This window comes from Thunnus albacares, chromosome 15 (genome assembly GCF_914725855.1).
Source record: "Thunnus albacares chromosome 15, fThuAlb1.1, whole genome shotgun sequence".
Lineage (NCBI taxonomy): Eukaryota > Metazoa > Chordata > Actinopteri > Scombriformes > Scombridae > Thunnus > Thunnus albacares.
In genome coordinates this window covers 19,442,191-19,469,370 of record NC_058120.1, presented here as the reverse complement: position 1 = coordinate 19,469,370, position 27,180 = coordinate 19,442,191, and the positions used below count along the sequence as shown (strand labels likewise).

Below are 27,180 nucleotides of genomic sequence, written 5' to 3'. Positions count from 1 at the left end.
CACCACCAGCCAAGATGATTCATCAGAGCAAAACACGGAAATGAAATGGGCAGAGCTTGTGTTATTTTTCTTAATGAAATCTTATCTTTCACACTAATTAGGAGCGGTTCTAAAATTCCGTCGAGACAAATTCCAGTGAACATGCGTGTTTATGTGAATGGATAAGATCATTCATGACATTACATGATACTGCTGTAGCATGTTTAAGCAGTGAGCAATAGTTCTTGAAAGCTCGTCCTGCTCAGGCAGAGGTTCAGTTTCAGTTTGAGGAATGCTGCTCCTGACTTAATGCCATGTAGGTTTCTGTACATGCGTATTGCGCGCACAGTGTTTGCAGCGTACTACAGAGTTGCAGAGTCATGTTGGTTGGTGCAGAAATTCCTCCCCAGCACAGCTTTTGGACGTCTGCCCGCAGCGGCGCAGAGCAGCAGCGACACTCTCAGCTCGGCCCTTTCAGTACAAAACAACTTCAGTGTGGGGAATGACACTTCCTCTGCCTTTCTGACTGGATAAGGGGGGGGGGCAGAGACTTGTGGTTCTCAACAAGTCGCGCCTGAACTCCCCGAGGTGATTCCTGTGATAGTGAGCCGTCTTCCCGGTGTGATATGGGGTTGAACAGCTGCTCTTTGAGGTGTTGCGCTATAGTAGGTGAGTGAATTTGAAGCTTTTTAAAAGTGTCCCTGCATGTTTCACGTGCTAAGTGGACGCGCCCTATTGAGAGAAAAAAACATCACTCGTGTGTTTGTGATACAGCAGCACTCGTGACATTTGTCGCGTTACTTTTTTCAGCATGTAATACGCCTGTGGAGGATACCCTGTTTATAATTGTTGTCGTCGAGCATTCACTTTATTTCCTCAGTAGTGCGCAGACTCCTAAAAGGGAATTGAAACTTGTCTTGATCTGTAATTCATTTACAGAAGTCTGAGTGTTACTCAAATTGAGCTGTTGTGTGATTGTTTGTAAGTGAAGCATTTGTAATGTTTCTGAAACATCCTCATGGAATAATAATCATTTAAAGGATGCAATTAGGGCTGCAACTAACAGTTTTTGTAATCTGTCGATTAACTGATTAATCGTTTGGTCTAAAATGTCTAAGAATGGTGAAAACTAATAATAAGCTTCATTTATACAGATTCTTTTATATAAAAAATGCATCTCAAAGTGCTTAACAAAAAAAGAAAAGAGCAGGCAATTTTGTCAACAACTGAAGTACTCAAAAACATTTTTAAAAATACTCTTCACAATTTCGCAGAGCCCACGGTGACATCATCAAGTTACTTATTTATCCAAGAAACAGTCCAGAAGATATTTAATTTGCAATTATACAAATCAAGAAAAGTGCCAAAGCCCCACATTTGAAAAGCTGGGACCGTCAATTATTGAATAATTGAGTAACTGTTTCAACTTTAGATGCAATACAAACACCTGGTGAATCCCAGCCAGAAAATATCACATTATTCATCATCAAAGAAGAGGACTAAGTAATACCGGGCAATATGTCCATACTAATGATATCATGATATGAGACTAGATTTTGGATATCGTAATATCGTGATATGGCATAAGTGTTGTCTTTTCTTGGTTTTAAAGGCTGCGTTACAGTTAAGTGATTTTCTCAACGTACCAGACCGTTATAGCTGTTCTATTATTTGCCTTTACCCACTTTGTCCATATCGCCCAGCCATAGGACTTAATACTTATTAAGACTGAACTAGAGTGAAGTGATTAGATGATTAATCAATTGGCTAAGTTTTATTAAACTAATCCACAACAATTTTGATAACTGGCTAATCATAATAAATTTTTTAAGCAGAACTGCCAAACATTTGTTTTTTTCTATGATAGTAAATTAAATAGTCTATTTGGAGGTTTTAAAATGTTTGTTGGGCCAAACAAGCAATTTAAACATGTCAAAACTTGGTTTTGGGAAATTGTGATGGACAGTTTTCACAGTTTTCTTACGTTTTATAGACAACATAGTTAAACTTTTAATTGAGAAAATAAATGGCATAATAAATAATCATTAGTTGTATCCCTGGAATAATGCACCACTGACTACAACACACACTACAAAGCCCCAAAGGAGCAAAATAAGATTATTTGTTGGGTCAAGTGTCAATTTATCATAAGTCATCAGTTCAGCGTGTACCCAAATGTTTTTGTGCACATACTTGCTACCAGTGATATCAAGACTTTTTCTCCGTTTAGTGATAAATAGGCGTAGGGTATATTTATAGTTGCTGATATGGTGAGCAGCATTGGGCAATCGTAGTTCTTCATGTTCTAGTGTTAATTCAGGTTATTTAGAATGCAGCTCATGACTTTATTGTTATTATTATAATATTATTATAATAGTTATTTCTCTGTCAATCAAATGTCTTGAGAGGAGGCTTTTGGTCCGGACTTTCAGACTTTTCAATTTGTTGTGATTCTTTAAAACAACACAATGCTTTCGTTCCTTATCTGAGGAGGCTTTTGTTTCTTTCAAAGAAAATGAAGAAGCACCTTTGTTGTCAACAACCTTTGACCCCAGTCAGCTGTAATTGCAGTTGAAAGATGACACAGCAGAAGAGTTTGTGTCATTGCTGTTATGAAACAGTGCAAAACTCAAAACAGTAGTATATATAGTATAATATAATCTAGTGGCAATAAAATGAATCTGTTAATTTCTCAACAGCCTACAAACCAATCAATGTCAAATATAGGAGGATGCAGCCCACATAGGTGATGATGACAGGACGTAGGTATGTCAGGTTAAGTTCTTGAGTGAGCTTGCATATTTGCAAAGTGAAACCAAAACTAACCGGATCAAATATACACAGTGTAACAAAATCATGAACCTTGGTTCAGACTTTCAGGTGTGAAAAGGCCCTTAATTTGCCAAATATCACCACCTGAAGGTTATCAGTCTGTATTTCTAAACACGAGAAGGATCTTTCAGTTTGTTATGGCACGGTTGAGTTGTGTGCTGTTGTGATTCTTTAAAACAACACAATGCTCTCATTCCTTATCTGAGGAGTTGTTCTTTTTTTCAAAGCAAATGAAGCAACACCTTTGTCGCCAACAACCTTTGACCCCAGTCAGCTGTAATTGCAGTTGAAAGATGACACGGCAGAAGAGTTTGTGTCGTTGCTGTTATGAAACAGTGCAAAACTCGTGGTCATTACAGCTCAGCAGTTTTAGTCAGCATTTTCTCAAAGGTTAATCGAGAATATCTTCACTCATTTTGTGCCCTGTTGTACATTGTATGTTCAGGTCCAAGCTGACTGCACAGGCTGTCCTGCCTGTCACCTGCCAACAGAAACACCCTGTAAATGGTTAACTCACTGTGTCTCTCTTGTTTCTTCTAATGAGTTCTGAACTAAGCCTGTGATTTATGGAGAACAAACAGTCTTGATGCCAAAAACAATGAGTTATTGTACAAATATTTCTTAAAAGCACAAATGCCATTTTATGAATACCACAGATCCCTCTTTTCTCTACAACTGTGTCAAAGACTACATGTCACAAAGTATTTTTATCAATGAAGGCCTAGTGGTCTGCATCTCCTTCCTCTCACTTCTCAACAGCCATTTGCGAAATAAATTTGACAAACCCAAACATTGCTACCACCTCTGGTATTACTGGTCAGGACTTTGGTCTAACTGGCATTTCGAAACATAGTTATGATGCATAAACCTGCAGAGCTAGTGTCACAGTGTTCCTGCGGGCTTGAGCAATGCTTTATATAGTAGCCAAGCTCTGCACACTGTGTTTACACAGTAATTCGCTGTGAACCCCCTTAAAGCTTGAGCGGGATAGTAGGACAGATTGATATATCATGCACAATGGGGCCTTTATGGAAAACTTAGTAGCTCTACTGTATTGCAGCCTCTCTTCCTCTTTCTTTTACTGCCTCCTCGAACTGATCTCTCCCTCCGATATCTTCCTTCACCTGAATCTGGGGTCCAAGCGAAGATTCCTGCAATCTCTCTCCTCTTCCATTTTGTTTTTTTCTCTCTCTTGCTCACTGTATGTTGCCCTCAAAATCTCTTTTTCTCCGTACCACTCTCCCTCCCTTTCCGTCTCACTCTCTCGGTCATATGACCAGCACACAGGCTGACTGACTGTAGAGCGAGAGGTGAGGGAGCTTGAGGCTGAACAGATTTGATTGTGCAACTCCACAAAGCTGCACTACTTCAGACCAAACCAGTAATAACCCTCTCTTGCTTTGCACAGTAAAATACAAATAACCCAAACTGCCAGGTGCTGCAAGTATTCCTGTAGCTTTGCCACTTGTAGGATCAAGGTTTGTCCCTTTCATGCTAAAAATTGATCTGCTGCATACATTTATATTGATTGAAAGGGGTTGTTGTGCAGATAAGTGAGTTGTAGCTAAAAGGCCGCATTGCAGAATTCTTTTCTTGCTCTCTAACTCAAGAGCTGATTTGTTCTGCTTCGAGCCGTAGCAGCGAGTGACAATCTGTGGAATGCAGGGATTTCATGTTTGTAGGACATGCAGTCGGTTTGGATTTGCTGTTGTGTAAAGAGACGCAACACAAGTCAGAAGTATTTCAGCAGCTTATATTTGAGCATTTCTAGGTGATTTTTAAACATTTCACATGTAAAATACCCCAAAGCTTCAAGCTAGAGCTGCAGTGATTAGTCAAATAATCGATTAGATGATGGTAAGAAAATTTATGAGCAACTATTTTTATAATTGATTTTTTTTGTTTAAGTCATTTTTCAAGCAATTATGCCATTAAACATGTGATGGTTCCAGCTTCTCCAGTGTGAAGATTTGCAGCTATTCTGGTTGGACAAAACATTTGAAGACGTCACACTGGACTCTGTGAAACTACATTTTTCACCATTTTCTAATGTTTTATAGACCAACCAATTAATTGATTAATCAAGAAAATAAACAGCAGATTAATCGCTAATGAAAATAATCATTAGTTGCATCCTTGAAACAATATAAAAGAAGTCAGTGTAGGTCTAAGTGAATTGAGGAATGTTTTATTTTATTGCTCTTTATAATTCTAATCAAGATCCTGTAACAGAAACTTACTGTACTTATGTCCTAGAACTGATGCTAGTTTCTGTGTGTTTTTTCATATACATTAGCGTGTCTGCTAGACCTTTTTATTCTGACCTCCATTTTTCTAGAAGCCTTGTGAGGCATAATGCTTAAAGTTAACAACTTGCCTTTTCTTTCACTAGTAAAGCTCAACCAATAGCTCATCACAAATGTATTGGTGTCAGCTCATATCTGGCCAATAAGTTACAAGAAATTGCAGTACAGAAATGGAAAAGATATGTTTGAATTAAGTTAGAAATTGTCTTCATTATTTGTCCACTAAAGAGCACTGACAGCTAAAGAGGAATATGAATCTACACCCAGGAGACGGTTAGCTTAGCTTTGCATAAAGACTTGAAACAGGGGAAGACAGCTGGCTACAGACTAAACAAATGTGCTGTTACGTTAATTAAACCCCCTGTTTCCAGTCTTTATGCTAAGCTAAGCAAACAGTCTCCTGGGTAAACTGTATATTTAAACTAAACTGCAAATTTCAGAGTGGATCCAATCTTCTCATCTAACTCTCGGCAAGAAAGCAAATAAGCATACTTCCCAAAATGCAGAACTACTGTATTCCTCTATTCCTTAAAACATATCAGCTAATATTTAAGTGTTGGGTTTTTTTTTGTTTTGTTTTTTTTTACTCAAATATGTCAGTACGGGCCTCAAAAATCCTGTGAGTCTGGCGCCAGTCATTAGCTGACATTTGCCTCCATGATAACTGCTGAGAGTGTTGCACTTATATTGAAGGGCTTATTAATTGACAAGCATCCAATGAAAAGCTTAATTAGTACTTTATTAGAGACAGGTGCACCATTTAAACCCATATAATTATGTGAAACCGACATTCGGTGCTTACATCATGTCATTTAGAGGTACCTGAATGGAATGATAAAGATCTTTCAATGAAACATTTTTCAAGTCTCTCATACCGATTATTTACTTAGGTTTTCTAAATGACAGGTTATTGACATTGAATTTAGGAATACATTCCTTGAGATTTAACGCTACGGTATTTGGTGTTTGCAAACCCTTGACTGTGTATTTTGATTCACTGCCATTCTGTTACATCAGAGGCAGATAATTGTCATAATGTGTTCTTTTCTTGACATTTAATTACTAAGTTAAGATCGGCCTAGTTGGTCAAACAGGTTCCAGTCAGCACAGAGATGAGCTGGAGGATGACACCAGACTTCTGTGGCAGTAGGGAGTGGTTTTACCACACTTGCTCAGAGAATAACTAAGAACATTGGAGCTTCTGGTGTCTGGTAGGGAATCATTCATACCTTCTGTTGCTTTAAATAGTGTGAATGTGTTTTCTTATGTTTGGCAGCCTGCCGCTGTCTGCAGAATCTCAGTCACTCCTCTGTGAGTCATACTAAGTGTGACTGCTCAACCAAACAGTGTTGTGTAAAAAAAAAAAAAAGAAACTGAGCACATTGTCAGGCTTGTTTTGAAGGGGATTGACGACCAGCTCTTTGTGGTAGCCATGACATTGAACTGATTAAAAGTTTGGAATAAAATCCCTAAAAGCACATCATGTCAAAATCAATGTTAAATAGTAGGACTTGACTGATATGTTTTTTTCAGGGCTTGTACCAATTATTAGTACTCAAGGAGACCAATAACCAATATTAAGAGCCAATATAAATTTGCAGTTAATATGAAAATCTTAGAAATTATTAGAATGCATGATTTTAATGCAAGAATATGCTTCATTTAGTGCATCAAAACAGCTTTGGGAAGCTTTTAGCTGGTTTCAATTAAATTAGAATACATCTTTTCTGTTTCAGCTGGTAAGGAAGTGAAACAGTGAGTGTGTGAAACTCACACACCCACACGTACACAAGGGAAAAACAACATATTCACATGAGATTTTCTTTTAGTTAGCTTTTCTTCAAACCACTAAAAGTCTCTCATCTTTATTGGGTTTTTTTGTTTTTTTGTTGTTTTTTTTTCTGTGCAGGATAAGCATCACAACAGACGGAGTTAAAGAAATCCCTGCCAGGACACATCAGATTGTGCAGTTACACACATTTGCCAACCACTTCCCCTTCATCTGTGGAACACTAGATTGCAGAGGACTCACTGAAATGTCAGAATGGATTACTCTGAAAACACTGAAACCTGTAAAATACAGACCAACAGCCATTTAATGATCATGGTTTGACTCATGCTTTGGGAACTGTCTGATCCTGATACAAATGCTGTCAGTCATGTTGGAGCCTGGATCTGTGGATGAGGGAGTATTATGTGGTTCACCAACAGCCTGCAAGTTTGTTTATCTGCCATATTTGCACAGAGAAACATATGACCTTAACTTAATTCATGCAGCAACTGGCTTTTTCGTCTGGAGTGCTGGCTCTGCCTGCTGGCTGCGACTGGGATCACCAATGGATAGTAAAGTCACACTGTTCACATCCTTAATTTCTTGTGAAATGTCTACTTACTGAATAGATTGTGTTCAATATGAAGAAAAATGGAGGAACTAAGGACATCTTCTCAGTGGAGCCTTTACATCGATGAATTGATGATCAAAGGAATTTCCTCTGTTGAGAGCCTGACCCCAATGGGAACTGAAAAAAACTGAACTGTCAAAGACTGTAAGACTGAACAGTTAATTACTGAAAAAAATCTGGAGTATTCCTCTTCCTGTGTCCCAGAATGAATTGCCCAATGAGGAAGAGACGTCCAACACGCGATTCTGATTTCTCAGCTATCGCGGTTCCCTCGATGCACGGGTCCGGGTACCTTGACTATACAGTTGAGACCCACGCTTCCAAGTCCCTGAAGGTCATGGATGAGTTCAGACGGCAGGAAATGTTGTGTGACCTGGTGCTTCATGTCACATACAAAGAAAGAACAGTTGACTTTAAGGTGAGACACTCACTGAACTGAAGTATCAGGAAACAGTTTGTGCCATTTTGTGTAGGGTTTGTTTCCTCAAAAATATACTATCTGTAAATCTATCTATCTATCTATATGTGTGTGTATGTGTGTGTGTGTGTACATATATATGTATATGTGTGTATATATATATATATATATACATATTGTCAACTAAAATGCTTTCTATTATAAGATGGATGATATAAGTGAAGCCAAAATATCTCCTTTCCGTGATCTGCCATCTTGCTTGTGTGACGTCATTTCGAGCCAGAGTCTGTGCAGTAGAGTCAGGCGGCAGGATGACGGCCTGCTGGACACTCCCCTCTCAGCCGTCCCGCCACCTAATCGAGGCTTGAGTGCGGCTGTCACAGCTGTCAATCATGATGTCACACCCCCCGCCCCCTTTTTATATTGTCAAATAACTAAAAAACAAACTTATCACTTGGACAAACATCAGTGTGATAAGAACTACCTAAAATGACAGAAACCATCTTTGGGAAAAATTTATTTGACATGTACTTTGATTTTTCAGTTTGGTTCATGTCCCATCCACTAACATGGAGGGGGCGGGACTTATGACCTATACTGCAGCCAGCCACCAGGGGGCGATCCAGATGTTTTGGCTTCACTTGGGGAGCTGTCAGTCAATGGCAGCCAAACACACACACAAACCCTGGACCCATCCCTACCATAGAAATACATGGACAGGCCTATCTCGTTATCATATTAGCATGAGGAAAATTGGAAACGTGAGGAAAAAATACATGATAGATAGTTTATTTGAAAAATAAAATGAGCAAGTGAAAAAAAGTTAGAGGAGTAAAGTAAATTATTACTAATAATGCTTAATATCTACTTATTTTTATATGTACACTTATATATACTTATTCCAATAATATATTCTGTTCTATTACAGCTTTCAGTATACTGTAACATGTGCATGTTATTACTTCTCAGGCAGACACGTGTAGCCTACATAAATACATAAACAACTTAATCACTCTATTTACAACATCCCAACTATTCACATCAACTTATAAACCTTGCTTAGCCTTTTTTGTCTCATCCAGCCAACATGAAACTATAAACATCCTGTAGAACAGTTCTGTTACCCTGTGTATATGGTTTTTTTACCCTCTTTTTTTCCCCGTCACCCTCTTCTTTTTGCATGTCACATTTTTGCTTTGTTGCATTGCATTTCAGCAATAAACAGAGTAAGAAAGTTTTTATTGATTGATTGATAACTAATGGGTGCTAGAGGCTTTTACCAACAATATTATCTATGACGTATTTAGTAAATACTCTACTCATCCGATAACAGACGCGATAAGCGGGCTGTTTATCTCTCAGCCATTGGCAAAGTGAATTCAGTGTTTCTTTATCTTAAAATAATATTTTTTCAGGTGCACAGGGTGGTGCTGGCATCGTGTAGCCCCTACTTCAGAGCCATGTTCACCAGCAGCTTCAAAGAGTGTCGCGCCTCGGAGGTCACCCTGCGCGATGTCTGCCCCCAGGTGGTGGGAAGGCTCATTGACTTTGCCTACACTTCCCACATTACCGTGGGGGAGAAGTGTGTGTTGCACGTTCTCTTGGCTGCTATGAGGTAAACATATGTACAGCAGAACATTGTGTAGGAACGATTTTCATGGGTCACTGAAAACAGACGAACAGTTCAATGCATTAAAAAAGCATTTTGAATATACTTTTAGGTGGAGAATATACAGGCATTAATGATTTTTTTCCTCTTTGCCTGTTCTGTTCTACAAGGTATCAGATGGAAGATGTGGCCAAAGCATGCTGTGACTTCCTCACTAAGCACCTTGGGCCGTCTAATGTCATCGGCATCGCCCGCTTTGCTGAGGAAATCGGCTGCGTGGAGCTGCACCAGCGCAGCCGAGAGTATATCAATACACACTTCAATGAGGTGAGGTGCAAGGACAGAAAAACAAGCTGACATACGCATGCAATTCTTAGGGTTGCTTTAAAGTTAGTCAAGTCAGGTCAATGTGTTTAATGAAAGCTTCTTTATTGCCTCTTGTACATATCACAACAACATACAGTAGGTTAAGCAAACGTGACATACAGTATATTTATTGAGCGAAGTGGAGGTGTTTTTCAGCAGCTTCTAAAATACTTCTATCATGTTATTCTCACATGGGAAAAAGGAGGAAACCACTAAAAATGTTGAAGTGCCGTGTGTCCCAATCAGTGACTCGGTACCCCGCAGGAAGACGCATGTGCACCACATCACCCTGAGACAGCTCCAGGATTACTCCATTGGACACATGCTCATGGTCATTCCAGTGATTCCAGGCATAGTCCAGAAGAACTCTTTGGTCATTCTTGTGCAATGCTACACCCATGTGGTGGCTTTTCCGGTCATCCATGGCATTGAATCTGAAGAAGTAGACGCCATTGACAGGGGCGCTGAAGAAACCTGCGTTGGAGTACAAAGAAATAGACAGAGAGCTGAGCAAAATCTGCCATTTATCATTTTCTAATAATAATCTACTCTCTACCTACTCTCTAAGCATGCACAAAACACATATTAACATACAATTACGCATGTACACACGTTTCATATTCTATACCTGAGTAGACGTTGTAAGCATTGCCGATGTTAGTCATGACTTTTGGGTAGATCAGTGTTGTTTCAACATCAAAGGGCCCAGCTGGTCCAGTTAAAGCCACTGAGAAGGCCACTTTGTGTCCGTCTGTGAATATAGAGCATTAAAAAGTGGTTATTATTGTAGCATATCCGTATCCCACTGTACGTTCTACTATAACAGTTTTCTCAACAAGTTTCTTGTGGATCATATCTTCAAGCTGGCTCACACCAGCTGATAGTTATGCCCCCATGACTGACAGCTGGGTTGTTTGGTCTTATTGAATAAAAGGATATCATGACCACTTAAAATTGTTCATGTATTAAAGTTCTAGTTGTTTTTTCCTCTGTCCACAATTGATCATATTTGTTTGTGAGTAATCACTCTGAGTTTGTTACCTGCCAGCTTTTTTTCCAGCTCCTTTGCCTTCTCGTGGTACAGAAGTAACTCTGTTTTGGTGACATCCAGCTCTGTTCTCAGATCCTTCACTGAGTTCTCCTGACCTTAAGTTCGCTTGCTGCCAGTCTGCTCTCCATCAGCTCTCAGCGCTCTCACCTCATCGCTGAGGTCAGACCCTGAGGCCGTCTCTGCCTGAACCAAAGCCCCTGACAGGCAAAGTGTCAGGAGCAAAGCTGTAGCACTCTTCATTCTGTCTTCAGATCTTGAAGCAGGCAGTAAGGCAGTAGTACATCTCATTGGGTCATCTCTTTTATACTGAATTATTAGCTGTGCGATTATGTTGTAATAACATGGAAAACTGCACAGCTGCAGCGTTTAAATGTTAATGGATAACCTGAAACAAATACCATTAATCTCTCAAGGACAGACTTGGCACTTTGGCTTCATCACCGTGGTCTCTGTCTCCTGGGGCCCAGATGGTAGACAGGGGACCTGGCACTTTCCAGAAATTACAGATATTTACTGTTTTATTTTTAATTATGGAAACTGTCTACGTGAATTCTCCCACTATTTCTCTGTTTTTGCAAGTCTTTTTCTAAGTCTGACACTCAACCACCAACTCATGTCAGTCATTAGAGAGTAATTTTACCAAACATCCATTCAAGGAAATGAAATATAAAAAATCTACATATTAAGTACTCAAACATGCCTTTATCTGAAGGTATTCATGTGTGCTGGTGTGTCCCTCTGTCCTAGGTGACGAAAGAAGAAGAATTCTTCAGCCTCTCTCACTGCCAGCTGCTGGAGCTCATCAGTCAGGACAGTCTCAAGGTGCTCTGTGAGTCTGAGGTGAGTGACATTAAAAAAAATAATTAAAAGTTGACTGCCAGGCATGCACGGAATATATTTTAATCATAGTATTTTTTCACATTTTCTTATTATTACAGATTTGGGTTGAACATTGAGCACTGAACTGTAAATAGTAAATTTGGTCTGTAGTGTCAAATTTAGATGTGTGTCACAGACCATTCATCTTATGCTAAAAAGATAAATCATATCCTAAGAAATCTGCACAAGTTCAAGTTCTCATAAGAGTGTATCTAGATGCACATTACACATATATGATATCTTTGAATACATTCATGTCAGGTGTATAAAGCCTGTACAGACTGGGTCCGCTGGGATTTGGAGGGTCGAGCCCAGTACTTACATGCCCTCCTGAATGCTGTCCATATCTACGCCCTGCCTCCTAAGTTCCTAAAGAACCAGCTCCTGTCCTGCCCCATCCTCAGCAAGGTAATCTGCATGCTCAAATTTTGTTTTTGTTTTTTTGTTATGGAAATGCAGAGAGAGGTGAGATCAATGCTCACAAAAGATAACTAATATTTTCTATTGTTATTTTGGGACTTATTCAAAAAAACTTGTAATTTCTTCAATATTTCAATGAACTCAGTCACCTGCTCTTTACAGATTTTAACTCTTCCACCCTTCCTTTTAACTGCAGGCCAATTCCTGTAAGGATTTCCTTTCTAAAATCTTCCGGGATATGACATTAGGGAAGCTTCCTCCTGCACCACTCCGGGGAACCCAGCTCATCTATGTCGCTGGCGGGTACTTATCACATATATCCTTAGCAAAATTGTATTTTTTCAATTCACTACCAGTTGCACACAATAGTTAAGGCTAAAGCAAGCATATTTCAGATATTAATGAGTAGAAAATGTAATTGAAATGACTATGTTATATATTTTTATTCTTCTGTATAATCTTTACACATTGTATAAAGACAACACTTGGTGCCAGTAAGTTCACACTTAAAGATATGCACGTTCATGAGCTGGGTTCACAAGTGAGATGTCCACTTGTAATACACAACTTGTGTGGGTTTGCTTTTATGAAAGTTATTATTGGATCATATTGGCATGAAAGCACCTCATGGATCCATCTATCTGCCCCTGTTAGGAAGTTATCCACTTCCTGAAAGAGGTGCCTGCTTTCTGGGTTCATGTTTGCATCATTCTATTGTTAAGTCCATAATTTATAGTGACATACTTCTTGTTGACTTATTTTTCTCTGTCATAAAGCAAAGTTGGTTTTTAGCTAATGATTCAAGCTAGCAAACTAGCTTTTTTTATCAGTAACAAATCATTTCATTAACTTGAATAATTTGGTGTAACGCTGATAGAGAAGCACAAATGCAAACAGGATATGCAGTGTGTTCCTGGTCCAACTAACACTGAGAAGAGAAATGATATGAGTCATAGATATGAGTCAAGTCCCACCATGCAGCATACTTATATCAGCATCATAAGTTATTGTCCCCGTAGAGCATATACTCCATACTTTTTCAAAAATGTGTCTTATTTAGTTCTTGTGCGCTGGGCCTTCATCTGATGTAAACTCTTCATTATGTCTTCAGATCTTGAAGCTCAAATTTGTTGTCTGAATGACTTGCAAAGACACAGTCCTCCTCTTTTAGTGAACTGTGAAATAACTACTCTTGATGCTGATCAAAAGATGAAGTTACAGGTAGCACCTAAGTCACCTAAGAAGCTACAGAACATTATATCTTATATGTGGTTTTTTGCATACCTAATTGGTCACACCTTAGCAGCACATCTCATTGGTTACTATACTCATACTAAATAAATCACATTACATACTGTGCTGCTATGTTACGATAGAAACGGCACATCTGCAGTGTTTAATGGTTACCTGTCTCAAAGACAAAACTTGACACTTTGGTACTTTTTTGTCAATACAATGCACATGCTCTCATTTTCTCTGTCTCTTCTTCTACTCACTCACTTTGACTTATCTCTGCTCAGATACCGGCAGCATTCACTGGCCTCCATGGAGGCTTATGATCCCAGGAGGAATGTCTGGATAAAACTGGCTGACATGGGGACTCCATGCAGCGGCCTGGGAGCCTGCGCACTTTTTGGACTGCTCTACACTGTAGGTTGGCCCAAAAAGTCAAACCATTCCACCAGTCATGTAACAGCTTCAATGAGATGACATTATAAAAACATGGATAGTTTCATGTTCTGGTTGACAATCCAAGATGAGGCATGATGCAATACATTACAACACAATAATATTTACTGGTTTAGTTTGTGCCATTGTACTGGCATTATTCAGTATAAATTTGATAGTCAACATAATTTCTGTTGTGATGTCTCTTTTTGTGAACGCAGGTTGGTGGCAGAAACCTGTCGCTTCAAAACAACACCGAGTCCAGCGCCCTGTGTTGCTACAACCCCATGACCAACCAGTGGAGCCAGCGGGCCTCCCTCAACATCCCCAGGAACAGGGTCGGGGTGGCCGTGGTGGACGGCTGCATCTATGCTGTAGGAGGTTCCCAGGGCTCCACGCATCACAACACGGTGGAGAGGTGAGATATTACAGAGGCGTTTGCTCGGCGTATGAGTGCGTGACGATTTATTTATTTAACTAGGCACTCAAGAAGTAATTCGATTTTAATGACACCTTATTTTACTGGGATGAAGGTAATGAGCGCGGATTTTCCTTTCCTTCACACACATTCTTAGATTAAGTGCAGTTTACCTCAATGTAAGTATGGATAATAACATGAGAGACGGGAAATGAATAGCTGCCATTCAACCCAAGGAGCAGTCAAGAAGTTCACAGGTATTCCTCTTAGCCTAATTAGACAACAACACAAGCTCTTTCAAGACATGTTGAGACACACGTCCCAGGAATGTTGATCCTGTTGGGAATGCTTCACATCTCGTTGCTGCCACCGCTGAACAGGGAGGAGTTTTAATAGTGTTATAAATCAGTGTCAATCAATTAATAACAAGTCTGAGAAATGACAGTTCTTTTGGTACTATTAGTTTTTTTCCATATCAAAAGAACTGTGCATCAAATGCAACCTTAATCCCTTTTTATATTCACGCATATAGATTTCTAAAAGATGCCAGTCTCAAGAGACTTATTAGAACTCATCAGGCACCACTTGGAAGTCTTTTTATGAGAAGCTGCTAAATATAATGAAAGCTGATAAAACTATTGAAATGAAAACTCAATGTGAGACACATTAAAGGAGATTAGAGCATTTATAGTAACAATGGTTGGCAGAAAAGACTCTGCTCCTGAGGATGCTTCACAGAAGAATCCAAGCAACATGCAAGAGATCACTGAAATGTGCCTTGATGTATGTCCCTTTAGGTGCACATGCAATCATTTCAGGGTTCAGAGCACAGGCTCAGTGTCAACACAGTGACCCAATGAGTGACTTGGATGTTGTGCCTTTCTCAAGGGCACTTAACCATCATTGGAGGGCAGATGATGTAATATCAGCCATCTTCCTGTCCGCAGTTTACAGCTGGAATACACCCAGTGCCAAGGACTGAAGCAACAACCTTTCAATCATTAACCAGTTAGTGAACCTGCTGTCCAACCTGCCTCATCATGATTCAGTTATGTGTTGTTGTTGTTTTATCCTTCAGTATTTGTATTTTATAACATGTAGAATAACAGAATATTCTGTATTTTTGCGTTAGTCTGTCTCTCAATAGCCTAACAAGCCTACTTTTGCTACTGAAGATGTAAATCTTTAAAAACAGGTCATGAATGTATACTTAAGTTTCGTTGGGGACTATTTTCAGCTGTGGACTTGGTGCTGTTGTGAGTATTTACGGCAGCAGGACAGTTTGTATCGGATTGACTCAACATAAACTACAGTCCTCATGTTTGTCATAATGAAGATACACAGCTCATTTTTTTGTTTTCAATAGTTTTTGGTCAACAATCGAGGTCTAGGGCACAGAGGATATGCAGTATCAGGCTACACAAGCTATACTTGTTAGTAAGATTAATTCATTGTTGGTTTTGCTCTTTTTATGGGATTCATTGACAATAGATAAATATAGAACCTCACCAGACATGCGTACACTGTAGGAAATGTGCCCTATAAGACATCTAGCTTCCAGCATGATGAGATAAATTTGACCTTAGACCTGTAAGCCACTCTTTTCTTTTCTTTTTTTTACAAATATGGACATGGAGTCTATCAGACTACAGAATCCTGTGGACTGTCGTGTCTCTGTCTACTCTCACTGGTGTTACAACATCTTTGGCTTCAAGTAAACCTCATCAATTGTTGCCAAACATGGTTGCCAGCTTAATCTAATCCACTTAAAGTTGACTGGCTCGTGTAGATTGAGAAGGTCGCTGCACACAGCCCCGCCTCTCTGAATCCTCGTAGTTCAAATGGACGATTTACAGAATTGGTGCATTAATTTGATTATTTTAATTGTCATAAAAAAAAATCTTAACATATTATGACTACATTGACTACAAGCACTGCACTACTGTTTGGTTTGCAGGTGGGATCCAGAGTCTAATCGCTGGTCCTTTGTTTGCCCGATGTCGGTGGCTCGCCTGGGTGCCGGGGTGGCAGCGTGTGGGGGGGCTTTGTATGTGGTCGGAGGTTTTGATGGGCAAAACCGCTGGAACACTGCTGAGAAATACCAGCCTGACACTAACACCTGGCACCAACTGGCTCCCATGAGTACTGTACGCAGCGGATTAGGTGAGAATACGTGTACTTCTGTCTTCATGAGAGCCAATCTGAGATTTTAACAAACAAAATTTTGGCTTTTTTTTTTTTTTTTTTTAACCACTCTGTCTTTCTTTGCAGGGTTAGTAAGCGTCAACTCTTACCTGTATGCTATAGGTGGCTATGATGGACAGAGCCAACTGTGCTCTGTGGAGCGTTACAATATAGCCAGGAACATTTGGGAGCCCAGAGCCTCCATGCAGTACTGTCGCAGTGCACATGGAGTCACGGTCCACCAGGGATGCATCTTTGTGCTCGGTCAGTCATGTCACTAATCCAACATCATAAAAGTGTTAAAGGCCCTGAAAAGCACATTTTTTAAATCAGCTTCTCAATATAATCTTCTGCCAAAATTAAAACAGTTTTGGTTATTTCACATTAGAGATTTTTTTAAAAATATTTTTGTTATTTCTGTACTTTTTCTCACTAGTTTGAAGTGGGCGGGGGTTAGTGGGGAAAAAGGTGATGTTACATACTTACTCAGTCCTGATGACACAGATAAGCTTAGTAGAGTGTTAAACTCTCAGTGGTTTCAGGTTGATTTTCTTGCTGACGTTTCTCTGAACATCCTGTGACTCTCCGGCATCCTGCACTGAGATGAGCGAACATCTGAGTTGATAAAAATGTTGATACATTCATCTGACTCACCTTGAATTATTACCCAACACTCAGATCAATGAGCTTAAGGAGCAGCAGCGAGTTGTAGACTTTTTGTGCCCTAAGTTTTGCCTCTCAGGGTACAGCCTGCCCTACCTAATTGGTGAAGGTTGTTGGGGCTGTTTACAGCTTGAGAGAAATACCTGCACATACTAAACAGGACAGAAAAAAGATACTTCCAGCTACGTTTTTCGAGTTAAAAAACATAATTTGATCTATTTCTATTTACAGTAAATATTGTCCTAAAAAGAAATAAGAATTGAACATCAGTCAGAAATAATACAGTAAAGTACAGTGCTCTTTGTATGAAGGATAAAAAAAAATCTCCTTTTAGAAGATGTTTATGCATGTTGAAGCATTAATAATACAGACTTGTTAAGTAATGAATTAATTTTGATGAATTAGTAAGCAGTCAGGTCAGGAGGTGGCCAGTGAGATGCTGCGCTGCACTGTTTTATTTCAATGAGGCACAATGGTTCAGCGTTGTTTAATTAAATAGATTATGTATGGTTCAAATGTTAAGAGTAAACAGATAAGAAGCAGGAAAATGAAATGTCAGATCCACAAGTAACAACATTAGTAATTTAATCAACCAAGAAGTAAAAATTTGTCTTTTTAAAAATATAATTTTACTAATCCATTTGTAAATTGAAAAATTAATGAAAGATAATAATTAATTTTAATTATTAATTGACACAATTGTTGAACATTTCCCTAATTGGCTTATTAACAGATTCATTAACTGTGTTGTGTGTATGTGTGTGCGTTTGTGCCTACTGTCTATTCAGGGGGTTTTAACCAGCATGACTTCCTGTCCAGCGTGGAGTGTTACTGTCCAGAAAGAAATGAATGGACGTGCGTCACCAACATGCCCATCGGACGCAGCGGCATAGGCGTCGCTGTTACCATGGAGCCCTGTCCTGGCAGCCTGCCAGAAGAAGAGGAGGACGAGGACGGAGCCACATAGGATGAGTGTGAAATCTGTCAAAATCTTAAGTGTTGAATGCAGTTCGAAGTGGTGCTGCTTTTCAAGAGAGGGTTAAGTGCATTAAATAAAAAAACATTCCAGTACAAAACCCCTCACACATCTCCCCAGCCTGCAAGGATCTCATTTGTCTCGCACCGTGGAATACTGCAGGTAGAGTTTCTATGAAAATGGAAATGTTGACGAGGAAGAGTATTTCTACATCTAACGGGGGGATCAAGTGATACAGAAAGAAAAACTGGCACATTGCAGTGACCTCGCAATGAACAAGGTGCTACAGATGTAATCTCAAATAATGCTTCTATTTAATTGAATGTTGTTTGTAATCTCGCTAAGTGTTTTATTTCGATTGCAAATTTACATGCCTGACAGTAAACTTCAGCGTCCTAGTGTTTAATTCCTCTCAGTATGTATCTCTACCTCTATGTGTCTCCCTGTCTAAATGAGCACTTTTCTCATGTTTTCTTCATATTGTGCCAATATAGTTTCACCAAGAACTGCCAAATTTTTGAATTTAATTGTGATTTTATGTTTTTTTTGTGTGTGTGAATTCACTATATTTGTGAGTTTCTGGACATAAAGTTAATCAAATATGTTTTACTCCTGCACTATATGTTCATCATTGTGATTAAGTTTCTTTCATATGCACTGATGTAAGTAAAAGCAAATGTGTCTTACTGACCTCTTGCGATCTCAGTTATTTGGACGCCTCCAATAGGTGTGTATGTGGCCTCAATATGTAACAGCACATACACAACCACTAGATGGTGGAATAAGTCCAAAAACAGCTGCACACTGCTACATAAAAAATGTCTGTTTTTCTTGTTTTACCATTATAAGAACCCATACAGAACTACCATTATACAAACAGCTTACAACATGAAAGACTGATGAATAACAACAAAAATAATATACATATTAAAATGTGCACACTATTTTTATGTTGTGAACACTGATCTCCTGTTTGGATAAAGAGTATTTCTCCATGTTTCATATATAATGGAACATGGATAATATTTGAAATAATGTGAAATAATTAGCCAGTGGATCCCTCACAGCGACCTTTATTTCAGTAGTCCTGAAGAAAAACAGAGGGTACTGGAGTCACTACAGCGTTAGTCATCAACCCGCAGACGTCACCCGTGTGTTTACTTGTCTCTCTCTGCACTGCTGTTCTATCTCCTCCATGGCTCACCTGCAATTATCCCAGCAGGCCACCACAGAAGACAGATCTGGACGCAGCTATTATTCAAATGTAGCTTCAGTTGTCTCATCATGTTGAGATTTTTGACAGGGAAAGAGACACCAATTAAGGGGAAGGAAAATGTCCATGTTTATTTTATCGCTTTTCTGCAATAATAGACAGGCAGGTGATTGTGGTCACATGTATATCTCCCTTTGACTCTCAAATTTCAAACTCATGGACACACAGTTCATTGTGAGCATCCATTATTGACAGAGCAACCTGTTGGGCAATGAGCAGAGATGGAGTGGCAGCAGAGCAGAGACCTGGTTATGTGTTCGGGCCCCAGAGAGTGAGAGCGGAGACAGAGGAGGGAGTAGAGGGCTCTTACTCACTACTTAAAGCCCTACACAAGAGCAAGTGACTCACATGTCGAACGCATGATGCAGGCATCTCACACACATGCACATGGATACACAAACACTCGGGCGTCCATACACAAACGCATTTGTTCTTTATCTGTCACGCACACATATGTGTGTGTGCACACTCGTGCGAAACAAAGCTGGCTGTCTCTTATTCACAGGCTGTGGAAACAGATTTGCCTCAATGTGTTCATTGTCTCATGAGGGGAGGGGAATACAAAAAGAGATGTAGCACTGTACAGCAGGGAGATTTGCCCTCCATAGAGAATCAGTGGAGGAAAATTAGTACACATACAGATGTAGCTGCTGTACATGACCATCTTTTGCATGCTCGCTGCACTAATGCTGAGCAGTTGCACAACCCCAAGAGGAACTGTTGAAGGAGAGAAGCTTCCTCTCCTGGAGCAGCAGAGATGCAAGCACTGATGAGGGCTTTACAGGATCTATAAGAACTGTAATAGCAGAGTTTTGTTTAATTCTTCATGTTGGTCCATAAACTTAAAGTCTCCCTCCACTTAAAAATGTGTTTTGCGCATTACTTCAGTTGGATGTTTGAGCTTCACTGCGCAGAGTTTGACACTAGAAGGCTGTTTTCACATTCTTCTGCTGAAATGGGAATGTTTCACTGTGTTCACCTTAAATCTGAGTTTAAAGATCCCCTCTGGACATGTATTAAGACATAAAAATACTCTGCTTGGAACAATAATGTGTGGTCTGATATGGTTTTTCCACAAAAAAGTGTAATTTCCAAGTTAAAATCCTTAAAATTACATCTTCTTCTCCCTCATTACAAATTCCAGAATCTATGAATATGCAAATATATTTCATTTCACAAGTTTAACTGCGGGACACAAGATGTCTCCTACGTCACAGAAAAGTCCATTCTTAGTGTTTGTGCTGGAGGCTTCAAGTTTCCACATCACTTGTGTAAGTTGCATATCACACCACGATTGGCCTCCACACTGGTTGTGATGTCACAAATCCTATTTATAGACCCACCCCTTAACTCAGATTTTCAGTGATCACAGGTCATCATTTATACATCATTCTGCACAGTGAAGCTCAAACATCCAACTCTAGGAACAACATCCAACTTTGAGTGGAGGGAGACTTTAAGGGGTGGGCTTACAAACGTAGTTTGTGACATCACAACTAGTTTGGAAGCTAATCATGGTCCAGTATTCAACTTACACAAGTGTGATGTGGAGACTTGATGTCTCCAGTGCACAAACAAAAAGAATGGACATTTCAGTGAAGTACGAGGCATCTTATATCCAGCAGTTAAACTTTTGAAATGACCTATATTTGCGTACTGGTATTCATCGATTATGGATTTTTCAATGAGCAAGAAGATGGAGTATTTTAATGTAATTTTAAGGATTTTAATGAGATAATGAGACTTTTTTTTGTAGAAAAACCATATCAGACACATATTGTTATTCCAAGCTGAGTATTTTTATATTATAAATGTCTGGAGGGGATCTTTAAAATAATGATTGGCAAACAATGACTTTTACTTATATTCAAAGTCAGAATTTTGATGTACTCATCAAGTTCTGTTCAGTTACACAAACAGTCAGGAGAGGACAAAAAAATGAGGTCTGAAGATGTTTGAATATTGGAGTCAGCAAGTGTTCCTCTTGCATACTTTATTTCTTGACATTTTGTGCACAGTTAGTGTCCAGCTAGTCATATTCAAATGTAATAACTGCTAGAAGTGACAGAAACTAAAAGAACTGATCTGATCATCAATCATTGCGTAACAGAGCTGAGCCTGCAACTATGCTGCTTGCTGGGATTAAAACTCTATAGGAGCTTTTAAAAAACTATAAGTGATGTACAGTATGTTGTATCAGAGAACTATCCAGCATTTTTCAAGTCTGCATGCAGGGTGAAGGAAGCCTGAAGGGGTCGAAGCAGTCTGTTCTATCACTGAGTATTACAATAAGGCTTATCGTGTTGGGTATGGCTTATTCGGCCTTATTCAGATCTGCACGCCAGCAGGAGGTAGAATCGAGCCTCTATAGGATCTGAAGAGGTGGGGGGCTTTAACGCCAGTGGGCCTATAGCTAGATGTGTGTAGGTGTGACCTTGGGAAGTGATGACCTCATCAACATCCCTGCCTGCAAAGCTAATCTGTTACATTCTGAAGGATGCTCCTACGATGGAGCCACCCATGAAGGTGACATTGGTGAGTGAGCTGGTGGCGTGGAAACACACCCCTCAACGCGGCGCGCACAAATACGTCCGAGTGTGTATTACATGCATGCAGTTGCATATGCGCACAAGGAATACGTGTGTACTGTACGAGCATGCTCATACTGTACTCGTGTTGTCATCTGACAAAGATTCATGTAAACTGCCGTGATGAAACTCTCGTGATGTAACATACTTAACGTTCATCAGCTGATCAACTACAGGCCTGCAGCAGGTGTTGCAGCATGATGGTGGTTGAAAGTTCAGGCTGCTTTCTCTAATCTCCTCTGCTCCGTGGCCATGCAACACGTGAAACTCAGCACATTTTCCATTTTTCTTTCTCCAGGAAATGTTGGACTCAACAACACTTTTCCAGTCATATGCTGTAGTTTTGCTCAAATCAGAGGAATACTCGGATGCACAGCACCCAGCAGTTGTAGGTCAAACGCCTTGCTTGTGAGTTTTCACCTCAAGGTGAAGCAACTTCAACAATGATACCAACATGTACAACAGTGTCAGCCTAACATACTGAGTGCAAGAGCATCCTGCCCCCCTTTTATCTGTCAACAGATACCCTTGAGCAAGGCATGCTGTCCAGCTGATGCAGAGGGGTTTCTCTGTGGAGAGCAGCTGAAAAAAGACTGGTGCTGTCATGAATGCTTGTGAGCAAAATGAGAGGGAAGCTGGGCTTATGTGCACATATACTAAGCCCATGTACCACTGCATAAGTTTTATAAACACCATTTAAGGCTACATGGCAAACACTTTTGTGACACTGTTTGTTCCTCTAAATGTACAGGCTGTCATTAAGCCAGATTTATTTATTTATTTGTTTATATATTTATATGCATTATTATATATTTGTCTGTTTATATCATGAGGTAAAAAGCAAGAATTTTCCTTTCAATATGGAGCCTATGTGGCCAACGCAAATACACACAGGTATACAAGCATGTAACTCACTACCCTGATCTTGAGCATCACATTAAAGGATGGGTTCACAATTTTCCAAGTCTATCTTTACACAATAGTCAGGTGCCTAAATGAACACTGAAAGAGGTTTTTCTCTCTATAATCATTCTTCCTGTTCAAACTGGCCATTAGAAGATCCCTTCATAATGCACTTACAATGTAAGTGACGGGAGCCAAAATCCACAAGACTCTTTCTGTGCAAAAGTGGATTTAAAAGTTTATCTGAAGCCAATATAAAGCTTCAGCCGTCCAAATGAGTCAAATCAAATAGATATCTTTCAACATTAAAGTCTTTTTAGTGCCAGAGTCCTTCTTCGTGTTACTATACTTCCACCACAGCTCAACAGGGAAACACTGTCTGAGGAAACACAAAGAGGGAAATTTATGCTAAAAAGCCTGTAAATGTGGCAGATATCCACTTCATATGACTAACACAGACTGCTGTAGCTTCATATAAGCTTCAGATAAACTTTTAAATGCATTTTTGCACAAAATAACTGTGTAGAAACACACTGAATTTTGGCTCCACATCACTTACACTGAAAGCACATTTGAAAGGGGATCTTTTAATAGCCAGTATGAACAGGATGAATGATTACAGCGAGGAAAACCTCTTTCAGTGCTCATATGGGAACCTGACTGACATTTTTAAGACAGACTTGAAAAATTGTGAACCCGTCCTTTAAGAGAAATGTCATCTGATGATGCTTAAAGTAACATCTGCATTTATAACATCTGTAAACAGCAAAATAATATGAATCCTAGAACTAAATGACTCATAATAACCCATTTCATATCAAACTAAGAAATAAACATTTTTCTAAAAGTATATTTCAATATGACTGCTCTTCCTGTAGGGATTACCAGTTTGTCAGTGGTACCAGAGTTCATGCAGCCTGATATACTGTCACTATGAAATTCCTGTCATTCCTGCTGTGACATACACTTTTCTGAGAATTGTTTTTGTGATTATATGCAGAGGGACTGCTGTTGTTTTTCGTTAGTGATGGGAGCCTGCCTGTTGTGAGCATGTAGTGCGGCCGACTGGTCTGTGTGTTCACTTCAACTGTGTTTCTCTCAGACTCGGAGGAAAGCATGAGTGGACGGTTTCAAGCTCCCCTCTCGCTGAATTGATTCTACTATGGGTCCTCTAGAAACACGGCGCTGAAACACAGGGGATGCAGACTTCAAACTATTCCTTGTGTGCACTATTTTTGACACTTAAAACAAGCCACAATTAACAAATTTAAGGTTATAATGCTTTAATACAATTTGTGGTGCCGCTGAAGGGTGCGCGCTCGCACGCGCCGCCCGCCTACATGAAAATGGACGCTTCCAGCTCCCCCCTGTACCCAAAGATGGTATATTCCACAATTTATTCCAGGGAAAGACTGACAGTTTTTTGGGTCATGAAGCAGCTGTTCAAGTCAGTGGTCCGCCCTCCCTCCGCAAGAATAAGGAATTAGTACATTTCAAATTAGATAACGACAAACGTTGGTGCAAGAAGAGAAAAAAAAGTATGACAATGTGTCCGCAGCACAAAATAAACCATTTAAATATGAGTAAAAATATTTTTCTGTTGCTGATTTTTTTAAAAAATCACAGTAGGTTTTCAACATATTAAATGTGAACAATGTCATGTGTGTTGTTTATGTTTTGCAGTTGTGCAGCGGAGAGAATAAGTGGAGCAAATTCCTCTTGAAATTCTTGTGATATTTAAGGTTGAGAACTTAGATCTCTCTTGCTCGCTTGCTCGCTCACACGCACACATACACACGTACACACATACACATGTAGCAGACCTACAGTGGAAAGTGGAGTTGAACAATGGTTGAATGACTTTTGACCCCTCTTCAATAAATCCAGCCAGCGTTACGTTGAGCCTTGGCAATCCATCAGCCTGCTACAGTATATAGGTTTAAACTATGGATTTCATTCTAGTCCTGTTGTATAGGTATACAATTCAAACATGGTTATCATATATTTAATCATCAATACATCTCAGAAGGCCAGGATACCTTTTTAATTTGTACATAACGGAGGGCTTGCATCCACTGCATTTATCTTTGTACTGTATGTGTGAAAAGAAATGTGTGTTTATGATGAGTGACTGAATTTGTGCTGCATGCGTGTAATCACAATTGTTTTTGTGCATGTGTATGTGTGTGTGTGTGTGTGTGTGCACACGCAACGTGGGTCAAGCCCCTTGGAAACAGCAGCAGAGGTCCTCTGCTTTTAAGTGGATTAAAACTCCAGCACAATCCCCAGGGCCAGCAGGCATTGGACAGACTGGGTGTAGTTTAGATGAGGACTTAAGACTGATTATCTCTCATGCTGCCTTTGTTTTTGCTGCTACTGTTGCGTATATGAGTAATACTGTACAGTATATGGAAAATCTGTATTCTGCACATATTAGTAGTGAGACAGGTAAAAAGCTATTCAGACTGCAGATCAGCGTGGTTGTATTTTTCCTCCATCTGTCTTGATTCCTTTGCTGAGTGTCAGCCCAGCTCCACTTTGAACATCAGCTGTTACCAACTTTGCCGTGCTGCTGCAGTGGAAAGATTCCTCAGCTCTGAATGTATACCTGCAGTGTTTATGTTTAGTCTGCCGTCATGCAGCCTGTCTTATCTACGCTATAATATGTGAGCTCCTGTTATGGTTTCCCCAGGACCCAGCGTGTCACTCCCATACTTTTTACAGTGCGTCAGCACCAATTAACCAGGTCAATATATTTCTGTGCTCCAGTTGCTCCAACTCTGATTCTGATACTGATTCCATTTCTGATTCTGATGTCTCATAATCCAAAAATACATTGGTATATAACTATATGTTAACCATTACGGTTCAGTCTGGCTGTAATGTCTTTAAGAGTAAAACGTTTTACTCCCAATTCTTCTGATTTGATTAAAAAAAAAACATACATATGAGGAGGTTATCATTCAATATATGGTGCACCAGAATAATCTAAATCAGAATCGCTTTAATCACCAAAATGTACAATGTACACAGGAATTGAACTTGGTGATAAAGCACAGTGAAACAAGAAAATAGCAGAATAAGACAGAAGAGCACACTAAGTAAAAAAGAGAGTAGAAGTAGAAACATAATACAATAAAAAAACATAAATAAGAATATATATACATACACATATATATATATATATATCCATATCTATATAGATAGATAGTATATATAGATAGTATATATCTATATATATATATATATATACAGTGAAGTAATAATGCATGCTACATTATGCAACATATTGCACAATCCTGGCTGGATGGTTTGGCCCATACTAGGGGTTGTAGCATCCCATACAGTGTGTGTGTGTGAAAGTGCATGATGTGTGTGTTTGTGGGGGAGGGGGGGGGGGGGGGCTTGGTGACAGTGCTTGGTGGGCAGGCGGGGGATGAGGTGGGAGCTAGAATGGGTTGTTGAGGACTGAGGAAAAAAACTGTTCAGGTGTCTGGTGTTCCTGGTCTTGATGGAGCAGAACCTGCAGCCGGATGGAACTTTTCTAATGAGGCAGTGACCCGGGTGTGTGATGGATCCACCACTATCCTGCTGGCCCACTTCCTGGCTCTGGCATCGTGCAGAGCACCCACAGGGAACCTGTTCCTGGCCTGTGAGCCGCCTAGCTGCTCGCATGATGTGTTCCAGTCTGAGTCTGGTATGGGCGGAAGATGCAGGGTACCACACAGAGATGAAGGAAGTGATGACACTTTCGATGGTGGCTCTGTAGAACTGCGTGTGGAGCGGTCTGAGGAGGAGCATCCTCTGGTGAGCTCGCTTGATGACATTAGATGAGTGTGTCTCCCATTTCCAGTCGCTGGTGATTGTGGTACCCAGAAACTTCACGGACTCCACCACTACAGTTTTCCTGGAGGCCACCTCATCAGTGTCTTTGATGAGCCCGAGGACCATGGTGTCATCAGCAAACTTGACCAGCTTGATGGAGGACTGGCAGTCACTGGTGTACAGAGAGTACAGATATGGGGAGAGAAAACAACCTTGTGGAGCTCCATTGTTGGTGGGGAGGGAGGCAGACCCATAAGAACCATTATTTATTTTTCCATTTTGAGGATTAAGTGTTGCTTTTCCTAAATATAATATATCATATTTTGGAAGACATTTATTTGTGTTAAGCAATATATTGTGGTGCATTCAGTGGTTGTTTTCATTTTTATGACCCCACATGATCTTCATAACCTCTATAAT

At 39.8% G+C, this 27,180-nt stretch overlaps 1 protein-coding gene across 2 annotated transcripts; it reads left to right on the top strand.

The window, feature by feature from the left end:
* The first annotated feature begins 265 nt into the window (after positions 1–265).
* keap1a (kelch-like ECH-associated protein 1a) lies at positions 266–18,857 on the top strand. 2 transcript variants are annotated; one of them, XM_044375531.1, is made up of 13 exons: positions 266–648; positions 6,185–6,328; positions 7,027–7,937; positions 9,353–9,552; positions 9,717–9,873; positions 11,711–11,803; positions 12,104–12,250; positions 12,459–12,565; positions 13,783–13,912; positions 14,152–14,348; positions 16,306–16,511; positions 16,620–16,796; positions 17,984–18,857. In XM_044375531.1, exons 3-13 carry the CDS (start codon positions 7,725–7,727, stop codon positions 18,160–18,162), a joined length of 1,806 nt encoding a protein of 601 aa, XP_044231466.1. In that variant the 5' UTR covers positions 266–648; positions 6,185–6,328; positions 7,027–7,724; the 3' UTR covers positions 18,163–18,857. The 2 variants fall into 2 exon arrangements, with proteins under 2 accessions (XP_044231466.1, XP_044231465.1); XM_044375530.1 differs by lacking the exon at positions 6,185–6,328.
* The last annotated feature ends 8,323 nt before the right edge of the window (positions 18,858–27,180 follow it).